At 36.4% G+C, this 11930-nt stretch overlaps 1 protein-coding gene and 1 long non-coding RNA gene across 2 annotated transcripts; one reads left to right on the forward strand and one right to left on the reverse strand.

Annotated features, from left to right (window-relative positions):
• Positions 1-185: 185 nt before the first annotated feature.
• Positions 186-624, reverse strand: LOC114544175 (the record flags this gene model as incomplete). The annotated part of the gene is made up of 1 exon (XM_028562886.1): positions 186-624. A coding segment is annotated over exon 1 (439 nt), but the record flags the coding sequence as incomplete, so codon positions are not given.
• Positions 625-10197: 9573 nt separating this feature from the next.
• Positions 10198-11412, forward strand: LOC114544174. Its single transcript, XR_003690312.1, has 3 exons — positions 10198-10301; positions 10394-10482; positions 11260-11412. It is a non-coding gene; the product is annotated as an uncharacterized LOC114544174 (long non-coding RNA).
• The last annotated feature ends 518 nt before the right edge of the window (positions 11413-11930 follow it).

Below are 11930 nucleotides of genomic sequence, written 5' to 3' on the forward strand. Positions count from 1 at the left end.
AGGCTTTCTACAGAAACAAATTTGCCTTTAGCCAACATTGAAGAGGGGGATGGGGGAGAAGCCACTGTTTTTAATGAGCTGTCCAAAAAATGAACGAAAATATGTAAGTGTCCGGAAAGGTTTTGTCAGTGATTGTAGATCACGTAAAGAAACGGATGATTCTCTGCCATCAGTGTAACGTATACGTGCGTAGGTAGGGTTAACATCCATTAACTCCGCTTCATCCACAAGTGGGTTGTTCTTACTCGTTCGAACAAACCGACGTAGCATTACAGGTCCTCGTTGCATCCACGAAGGGAGTGAAACACCATGCGATGAACGACAATGAAAGTTGAAAAACCTTTCATAGGGAGTTGCATTTGTTGACGTACAGAGAAGCGACCTAATTGAGTGAAGGGCATCAGCTAGCACAAATTCCCATCTTGAATCTGGGAGATTAGCTGACCTTAGAGCAAGATGAACAGCCTTCCAAATGATACCATTGTATTTCTCGACTTGACCATTGCCAATTGGATGGTACGGCCTTGTTTTACTTGTTGCAATTCCCCGTTTCGTTAAATAGTCCTTAAGTTCTCGAGAATGGAACGAAGTACCAAGATCTGAATGAATGTAGTAGTCTGCCATTTACGAACTGCCATTGCCTCCCTCTCTACAGCAGGATAATGTAATTCACTGCCATGGAGCATCCTCGTCATAAATGCCACTGGTCGGCCAGCCTGATTTAATGTAGCAGAAAGTGCCATTTCTGATGCATCGCACTCGACCACAAATGGAAGGCTCTCATCTATATTGTGAAGAGCTGCATTCTCGAGTTCTTTCTTGAGAATGTTAAATGCAGCTAGAGCATTTGCATCTAATGGAAATATTGTAGCCTGCATTAGAGGTTTGATCTTGTCAGAAAAGTTCGGTATCCATTTTGGATAATAGGCAAACATCCCAACTACTCTCTGTAGCGTTCGCGCATTCTCAGGTGGTGGAAACTCTTGAAGGGGACGCAGCCTTTCTGGATCAGGAGTAATCCATGTCCGATACCATATCCGAGTAGATTGATTGATGACTTGGATTCAACAGATTTCATTTCATTGAGGGTATGATTTCATTTATTGACAGCTACCGTTTTTTTCCGAATATGGAAATGTATCTTTAAGTCCTTCCTCGTCGACTAACTTATCCATTGCCCTTTGGAAAACCGCTACACCATTTGTAACACCCAACGGTATTCGTTGAAGTGATAGAGTCTTCCATTAGCCTCGAATGCTGTATATTTCTGATCAGCTTCCTTTATGGGTACCTGATGATAGGCACTTTTAAGATCGAAAGTTGAGAAACTTTATAGCCAGTTAGGTTGTTTATCATGTCATCAATTTTTGGTAGAGGGTAGGCATCAAGCTCAGTTACTGATTAACGGTTTGTGAGTAATCTATGCAGAGCCGCTTCTTGTGTCTATTCAACGGGTCTTTACTGACAACACCGGTGCTCTCCAAGGTGAATTACTGGTTTCAATAATCCCGCTGAGAGAAGTTGATTAATTTCCTGTTCTATGAAATCTTGGTCTTCCTTACTAAAGCGTATCGACTTACTTGCAATCGGTTCGCAATCTGGGCGAAGATTTGCAAGAGAGATGGCTCTTCAGGCGATGGAGCAGAAAGAGCACAACAGGGGTAGACTTTGGAATCACTAGCTCTGGCTTAGGACCACCGTATTCTATAACAACACTTCTATGCTCTTTCTGAAAATCCTGACCAAGGATTATGTCACTACAAAGATCCTTAAGTATCCCCAAACAACGAATACACATGTTTATTCAGATTAATATCTACATAACAGTAACCAAGAACATGTGACTTAAGGGAACAAAGGGCCATAGGGCATCTTGGGTTGATGGAATGATATGAAGGTCAAGGTGTTCGGCCATACTTTTACTTATATAGCTGTCCGAACTGCCAGAATCAACGAGCGCAGTCAATGTTTTTCCCTAACAGAGATTACCGAGCTTGCTTCAAGAAGCTGGGCAGGAAGCAACATTGAACAAAGTGTAGGTGAAATATTGAAGCAACCGTAGATGTTTTTGACTTACAAACTTTTGCATAATGCCCCCTTTTGCCACAGTTATCCACACCACAATTTCGGGGACATGAATAAATTGTTGAATTGTTGAAACCAGAATTGTTATAGCAAATAAATCAGGCTTTATTCAACTTAAGCTTGCCAATAAAATTCTAAATATTTGTACAAAATGGAGGTCAATCCGTCTTTTTTTACAATTAATGCGGGCTCATAGAATTATGAGCTACTTTATTTAGAATAAAATTGTTATTTCATTATATATATATTATTTTATTATATATTATTTATATATTTTGTGGGTCTACAAAGGTTGTCCGAAAATATATACTATACAATAGTTGTGATGTGACATATTTCACATGTCATATCTAATTACGCGTTTTAACGCTGCAAAATTGCTTCAAGGTTATTGTTTAGTTGGGATTTTTGTTGTAAAATGCCTAAGCCGTTTCAACGATATAAGATGGATTTTGTGGCAGAATTTTTTTAAATTATTTTATTATTTTTTCAACCAGAGTTGCTGTCGATTTGTTTGTTTCGCCAAGGACAGTAGATCGCGTTTTTCAACCTGTTTATTAATACTGGTAACGTTACGTCGCCCCGTAAGTTTGGCAGGACTCTTTGTAGATGAAGCGAGTATTGCGATGTTTTTCTCGAAACAAAAAATGCTGGAAATCATTAACACTTAAGTTGATTGCAAAAGGACAAGGTGCGCCAAATCGGGGACATCTACTGGTTTTATCAAGGGGAGATCAAACTTTTTGTCCTGCATCATTGTAAGTAAATTCAATTTAATTATGTGTGGATTTGGGTAATATTTTGATAAAGTCCTATATACATCAGATTTCAGTATGAAAAGCCAAATATTAACTGTATAGCTATGAAGTGAATACCAAAAGATTTTTCTGTGTAAAGGAATCTAATGGTTACATTACATCCCTGTAGCCACAACAGAACTAAAATATTACGGAAAATATGTGTGGACATTGGGTAATATTTTGATATAGTCCTTATACATCAGATTTCAAGTATGGAAAAGCCAATATTTACTGTATAGCTATGACATGCATAACAAAAGGTTCTTCTGTGTACAAGGAATCTAATGGCATGCATTACATCCCTGTAGTCTCAACAGAACTATATAAGAGAAATATGTGTGGACATTGGGTATTAATATTTTGATATAGTCCCATATCCATCAGATTTCAAGTATGTGACACATCAAAATTTTCAATTTGGTCGATGTTGACGCCAATGGAAGATACAATTTAGTTCATAAATACTGCCATAAAAACGAATGGTGGTTCAGAACATCACAAAGATAGACTTTTCCTATCATAATACGTTCATACTGTGGTGATTTTGGCACTCAGCCTTGTCGTTTTGCACAAAAACATCTGATCGTTAATTTCGTAGACAAACCTGGTCCTGGTCGTTTTGTACTAATCAAAACTTAAAATCACGTTGAGATTACATGAATCTAATTCGTGTTTTATGCAATTATTGTTCAAGACAGTATTTAGTAATCTTTGAAATGAATAGCTAATAATTTGGATACCAACATTTTAAACACCTGGGGTACGCAACCTGACAACTATAATATAGAACTCTAACAGAAGATGTGGAAAACGGGCGACAATTTCTGTTTAGGCGAGTTATTGCGATATGATGCCCTTTCGGACCACAGATTAATTCTCTGAGTGGCTTATTCTGAGTTCCCAGATAAGTTTTTTATTACAAATGCGAAAAAATCTAAATATACTGACTACGCAACAAAATACTTGAGATTATTTAAACTTTTAAAATTTTACATATAGAAAATCGCATGTGACACTTGATCATGTAAATAAAATACCTTGTTAGTATTGTCACACTTTGAATCGGACGTCATCAGCAATTGCAAATTCAACAGCTTCTCTACTGTCCTGTTACGAAATATATCTACACAGGAATAGCAACAGGGGAAACCAGGACCACCATTGATTATGGATGGACTATCATGCGACCAGAACGATATCTCCTCATTGTTTTTTGTGAAGCTAAAATTTGCAAGATTTTACTTCCACACACGTTAAAGGTCCTGCATTTTGGCTTAATTCGTGAGAAAATTTGCAAACTATACCTGTCAGTTGATCAAACTGTAAAAATTAACAGCTGGGTAATTTTTCACCAGCTTCCTCATTGTTTTCACCATCACTGTTATGAGCTATTCAGATAAGGTAAAATGTTTTCATTACGGTTATAAATTATTTCTCATACAGTTCAAAGAGACATTACAGATTTATGCTGATTAATGCTTAATACAGATACACTACCATCACATCAAATAATTTTATCCATTACAATTAGTGAATCATTTACTGTAAATTGCCATATTACATACTTCACACTTATCAGCAGACTGTAATTCTTTAGAACTTGATGCAAGATGTTCACATAGTCTATATACAGGGATATCTTGGCAACATATATAACATTCTGCATTTCAACATCTTCCTCGTCGATCTGTTTGGAAAATTATTAACTATTATTCAGTCAAGGGGTTGAAAGGTTTGCACTACATGTACTATGCTGTAGGTTGCATTGTAAGATGTGGAAATTGTTTTGAGGGTTATCACCAGAATACTAACTATCGTTTAGCTTGCATTTTTGGTACTGTTGCTGCTTGTATCAAGCATATCAGCATATGCATCCTAATTTTGTAATTATATCATTTCAAATTTTGCTGTTTCAAAACTGACCCGTTGTATATGGTAATAATTTCTTCCATTTTGGCATTGCTTTAAAAACTGCAAGTCTGAAGCATCAGTAAAGCTTTCTTATCTCTGTCTAAATGATTTTAACTAAGTAACAAGTCTGGATATCAAGTATTGCAAATTTTGCTCTTTTCAAAACTCACTCAATGTGTATGGTAATTAACCATATATTGACAGGCATAATTTCGTCCATTTTGGCACTGATTTAAAAGCTGCAAGTCTGAGAGCATTAGTAAAGCTTCCTTATATCTGTTTTAATGATTTTACCAACAAGTCTAGAGATCAAGTATATAAAAATTTGCCTTGTCAACCTGACCTAGTGTCTATGGTAATTACACGTATATTGACAGGCATAATTTTTTCTATTTTTGCACTGCTTTAAAACTGCAAGTCTGAAAGCATCAGTAAAGCTTCCTTATCTCCATCTGAATGACTTTACCAAGAAACAAGTCTTTAGATGAAGTAGTTGAAATTTGCCCTGTAAAAACTGACCCATTGTATATGGTAATTAATCGTATATTGACAGGTAATTTCTTCCAGTTTGGCACTGCTTTAAAAGCTACAGTTCTTACAGCATCAGTAAACCTTCCTTATGTCTGTCTGAATAATTTTATTAAGTAACAAGTCTGGAGATAAATAGTTAAAATTTTGAACTGTAGCTTAAAAACTGATCCATTGTATATGGTAATTAATCGTACATTGACAGGCATAATTTCTTCCAGTTTGCACTGCTTTAAAAGCTACAGGTCTTAAAGCATCAGTAAAACTTCCTTATGTCTGTATGAATGATTTTACCAAGTAACAAGTCTGGAGATGAAGTAGTTAAAATTTTATCCCTGGCAGAGAGATAGAGTAAAAGTCTTGTTTTGCACCAATTAGCCCTGAAATGCATGAAATTAAAGTCAACATTTTTTACGTATAGAGCGATTGTTCAAACAGTGAGATCATAGCGGTTTTGTACGCCTAACATTTGGACAGATTTGTACTAAATATTGGTGTTACTGGTTCGATTTAAGGCATATAATAAAACGAACAAAAATATGTCAAAGTAGGATAATTTGATATATCATTGTTTTCAAAATATCAAAATTGAAACAGATGTTTCTAGAAGTTCGACACAATTTATACGGCTAATCGAATGCGATGCCCTTCCACATTTGTGCAAAATATTTCAGGATGTGCCTAAAAACGGCCGAAATTTGCCGAAGGAGGACGCATAATCCAAGATCGGCGCGGTTTCAAAATTTTATTACCGTCCTACTGTCAAATAATGTTAACAAGGATTACTTAATAACTGTAACGAAAAGAAAGACATGGGAAAAAGCTACCAGAGGATGTAAAAATGTGCTCTTCAAACGTACTATATAGCATAAAAAGACTAATACAAAATTGTCTGTCTAAAGTTTTTGTTCTAAAATCTCGGCCATACAATGAATTCCAATGGTGCACCTTTGACAGCAGCGCGTTCTAAAACTCCACTTCGTTTTCTTTCAAAATTAAAGCATCAGTAAGCATCAGTCAAGCTTTCGTATGTCTGTCTGAATTATTTTGTCAAGTAACAATTCTGTAGAACAAGTATTTCAAATTTTGCCCTTTCAAAACTGACCAATTGTATATGGTAATTAACCGTATATTGAGAGGCATAATTTCTTCCATTTTGGCATTGCTTTAAAAACTGCAAGTCTGAAAGCATCAATGAAGCTTTCCTATGTCGGTCTGAATGATTTGCCAGGTAACAAGTCTGGAGAACAAGTATTTCAAATTTGGCCGTTTCAAACTGACCCGTTGTACATGGTAATTTAACCCCGCATACATTGACAGGCATAATTTCTTCCATTTTGGATTAAGTATTTCAAATTCTGCCCTTTCAAAACTGACCCATTGTATATGGTAATCAACCATACATTGACAGGCGTAATTTCTTCCACTATGGCATTGCTTTAAGAACTGCAAGTCTGAAAGCATCAGTAAAGCTTACTTCTCTCTGTCGAAATGATTTTACCAAGTAACAAGTCTAGATCAAGTATATAAAAATTTGCCCTGTCAAAACTGACTTAGTGTATATGGTAATTACACATATTGACAGGCATAATTTTTCCCATTTTTGCACTGCTTTAAAAGCTGCAAGTCTGAAAGTTTTGCATGAATGATTTTGCCAAGTAACAAATCTGGAGATGAAGTAGTTAAAATTTTGCCCCGTAAAAACTGACCCATTGTATGGTAATTAATCGTATATTGACAGTAATTTCTTCCAGTTTGGCACTGCTTTAAAAGCTACAGGTCTTAAAGCATTAGTAAAGCTATCTTTATGTCTGTCTGAATGATTTTATTAAGTAACAAGTCTGGAGATGAAATAGTTAAAATTTTGCCCTGTAAAAACTGACCCATTGTTTATGGTAATTACATGTATATTGACAGGCATAATTTTTTCTATTTTTCCACTGCTTTAAAGCTGCAAGTCTGAAAGCTTCCTTATCTCCATCTGAATGATTTTACCAAGAAACAAGTGTTTAGATGAAGTAGTTGAAATTTTGCCCTGTAAAAACTGACCCATTGTATATGGTAATTAATTGTATATTGACAGGCATAATTTCTTCCAGTTTGGCACTGCATTAAAAGCTACAGGTCTTAAAGCAGCAGTAAAGCTTCCTTATGTCTGTCTGAATGATTTTACAAGTAACAAGTCTGGAGGTGAAATAATTAAAATTTTGCCCTGAAAAAAAACTACAAAAACCAATATATCTTCACAAAGCCTCAAAACCATGCATGATATGAAAAAGGATGAAGATATAATAATCAAACCAGCAGACAAAAGAGGAGCCATTGTGATTATCTTACTGAGGCCTATAGACAACTTTATAATTAGAAACCCCCTGAAATTTTAACTGAAACAAAACCCTAGCACACAAACTTCACAAATTTAAGGCCATTGACAAAACAACATTTAAATATCTCACAACTGACACTCAAGCCAGGACATCACAACTATACCTTTTACCCAAAATACACAAACCTAACATCCCAGGTCGACCTATTATCTCCGCTTGTGGTGGACCAGCAGTCAAGCTTTCTTATGCTGACCATCTACTCAAACCACTTCTACAACACTACCATCATATGTCCAGGACACTACAGACTTTCTATGCTGGATATTTGCTCAGAATAAAACACTACCAGACAAGTTCATACTTATTACTATTGACGTCAGAAGTCTCTGTACCAACATACCTAATGATCAAGGCATCCAAGCCTGTATAGATATGTTGAAAGAAATCAACACAATTACCACTGAAATGTAGAAACTAGTTCATGACATCCCATCCCTTGTACTTAAGAAGAACGCCTTTGCTTTTAACAACGAACGATTTTTACAAATTCACAGCACTGCTATGGGATCAGCAATGGCACCTACCTATGCAAACATATTCATGGCAGCACTGGAGCAGGAGGTCCTCCAACAAGCTCCTGAAAATCATATACCTTGAATGGATAAGATTTATAGATGACATATTTGCATTTGGACACGTAGCACTGACAAACTGTAAAAATTTCTTAATACATAAAACAATTTCCATCCTACCATCAAATTTGACTTTTCCTTCTCTGAAATCTGTCAACTTCCTTGACACAACTATCTACAAAAACAAAAACAACAAACTGGAATCAGACCTGTACATTAAACCAACTGACAAAACCCTCCTACTACACAAAAGCTCATTTCACCCCACCACATGCAAGAATACAGTCATCTAAAGTCAGGCACTACGATACAGACGCATTATTACAGACAACAACAAATTAAAACAACGACTAAACCACCTCCTGATTGCACTGATCCATTGCGGATATCACCATGACACCATCACCGCTAACTTCAACAAAGCCCTACAGTACACTCAAACAGACCTACTCAATAGGAAACAAAACCAAAAGAACACAAGCCGCCCAATTTTCTCAATTCCATACAACACAAAACACAAAATACATTACAAACATCCTACGTAAACACTGGAAACTATTGGAGAATGACCCCACACTGAGGAGTCTATGGCAAGAAGCTCCAATTGTAGCCTACCAATGCAATACTAACCTGAGAGACACGCTTATCACAGCCAAACTTAATACCAGAAACAACACTAACCAAACATAACAACATCCCATAACCCAAATCACCCAAGTCTTCCATCAACCCCAAACTTAACCAAAACCAGCCAAAAACCTCCACACCACCCTGAACACAGAGATAATAAATTTCCCAGCTAACACACAACGTAAACACAACGTTGGTCGAAGGTTGTGGCAACGTTAGGTCGGACTTTACTTTACTACGACGTACATACAACGTTTTTAATTTTCAGTAGAAAATATGTTCGTGGAGCAAACGTTGTACCAACGTTGCAGTTAGCAGTGTGCATTACGACATTCAACTGACGTTGGTACGACGTTATGTTTTAACGTTAACGCAACCTTTTATTATGAGGTACTAAACGGACATTTATACCACGTCTAGGCAACGTTATAGATTAACTTTGGTTTAACGCTACGGCATTACCTTCTGAAAACGTCTGCCCAACGTTACGTTATTACTTTAAAAGTACGTTCCCCACTAGCGAAATGAACGTGGTGCAGAAACATTCTAACAACGTTTGCGCAACGTTATATTTTACGCATAGACAACGTTACAGGCTAACATTCTAACCACATCTTAGCAACGTTACTTTATAACGTTGAAACAACATTCGCCTCCAACAAAATGAACGTGGCGCAGAAACATCCCAAAAACGTTTGCCTAACTCTACATAAAGCAACGCACGTTTAGATACGTACATCATATCGCCTAACTCAACTGCTATATTAAAATAAAATTCGTCTTAAATGTATCGATCGGCATGATCGAGTATAATCAGACAGACGTACGCGAACGCTGTGTTTAGTATATAGGATCATATAACACATTGTTTAATTTTTGTTTTTTGAATGCCCGACTGATGCCAATTATTTAATTGTGCGACGTGAAATGATTTAACAAGGTCTGTTCGACGTTATTTTGAACGTAAGAGCCTAGCCTCCAGGCAACGTTATATTTCAAGGTTATAGCGACGTTACAGCGACGTTACAGCGTGGTCTAGTGACATTCGAACAAACTGAACATGCCCCATTTTAATTATTGCTTTCAACTGAATTCCGAAGTAATTCTGGCTGGAGCGCTACAAAGGAAGGTTTCTGACAAGGGCGCTTGGCATTACGCCTAAGCGCGGGTTCCGCACCAATGACGATGACCAATCAGAACGAGTTTATCGGAAACGCTGCGTGCTGATTGGTTGAGCTAATGCTGTGTCGGAGCATATTATGTTTATTTCGTGGTTCACTTCGCCCGAACTATCCCTAATCTGGTGTGGAAATTTCTGGCTTTGTGTTTTATTTGTGCGTCGATATTTTCGTTTATCCACATCATTTGCAAACATCAACGCGTTTAATGTAAGTATAAATACTGCGTATATGTTTCGTTTAATTGTGTAATCAGGGCTGTGGCAGCGTTTGTTTATAGTATTATTCTTCATTATTTACAGCGTCTATTGACTACACTCTGTGTCTGTTGCCTGTTGGTCTGCCGCGCTCGATACCTATACCTACTTCAGATCAATACAGCGACTTTGTTGTAAGTATAGATATAAAAGTTGTTATTTAGAATGGTATTGATATTATGTACTACGATAATCGCTCTATCATGTCACTTTTATAATGGCATGCAGTCTAAAGTCCATTGATGATCGCCTAGCTACCTGAGTCATCAAAGGAAATAATATGTCTGCTCAAACAATTTCTTTGTTGGTTTGTGCTAAACAAGTCTTAATCAGCTTGGTTTATTTCTTAAAAGAAAAATATAAACTAGCAGTTGCTTTTATAGCTTATTATAAAAAATATAGATATGTATTGAAGTATTAACATACATGTATTTGGGAATAATTAAGGCCTTAGGCTATTACCTGAAAAGCAAAGGGTGTTGTTTTTCGAAGATGGCCACCGAAAGTCTTTCACATACAAAAATTTTCTAAAAAAATGGGTCACTTTTAACTATTGCTTATTCTCGAAGTCAGGCCAAAAATATTTGTTCGAAATGTTCACAATTACAATCTCACATAAACCCTGATACTTGTATAAACTGGGCAGTTTAATAGAATGAACAGACTGTGGCAGGGCAAAACTATGCATGTTTGGCACACTGGAATTGTGATTTAAAACAAAAGCAATAAAAACAAAGAAATATAGCAAGCAAATGCAGATGATATGGCTAGTACCAAGGCCAGGTTAAAATGGATTGCTATACCCAAAATATTGATTATTTATAATATCACATTAGACCCGCAGTCTTCAACACTTGACGTTAAAACAATGTTTTGAATTTTTTTTTAATATTTTCATATTTCTTTTGTAGTTTAATTTCTTGGTTGCCGTATGCGGGCATACGTGTGCTGTAAGCGTACGGCGCATTCTAACAAAGATTGGAACAAACAAACTTTGGCGTAAAGCTTGAAAGGAAGGAAAGCCAAGCGACCGTTTAGGGATCTCTCGATTTCCACTCTTGTGATCTGGCGTTTTAGATATAAAATTATTTCATATTTTAGATATAAATTTACTTACTAATATGTATATTTAGGTATTTATTTTAGATACAAAATTATTTGCTAATATTTATTATATTTACTTAATATTTGCTACAATAATTATTGGGAAAAATTAATAAAAAACGATTAGGAAAGACGCGATCTTCTTATATTTTGAATTAATACGACATACACAAGAGGAATTAGTACTTCCTAACGTTTATATTGCGTTTTTGTAGTCTTCAGAATAACCTTCTCACAAACGTTAAACTTCTAACGTTTTCTGCTCGTTGCAGATTCAACGTTGCCGCACAACGTCGTTGATACAACGTTATAAAAAGCCCCAATCACAACGTTGTAGGAACGTGAATTCCTAACGTTAGTCTTCGCACGTTATTTGCACGTTCTTCCCGGGACGTCGACGCGACGTTGTTGAAACGTATAACGCAACGTTATTCGCAACGTTGACACTACGTTTTTAGGAGTCCACAAAAAAACGTTA

This window comes from Dendronephthya gigantea, unplaced genomic scaffold, assembly GCF_004324835.1.
Source record: "Dendronephthya gigantea isolate DGI-Jeju-01 unplaced genomic scaffold, DenGig_1.0 000674F, whole genome shotgun sequence".
NCBI classification, from domain to species: domain Eukaryota; kingdom Metazoa; phylum Cnidaria; class Anthozoa; order Malacalcyonacea; family Nephtheidae; genus Dendronephthya; species Dendronephthya gigantea.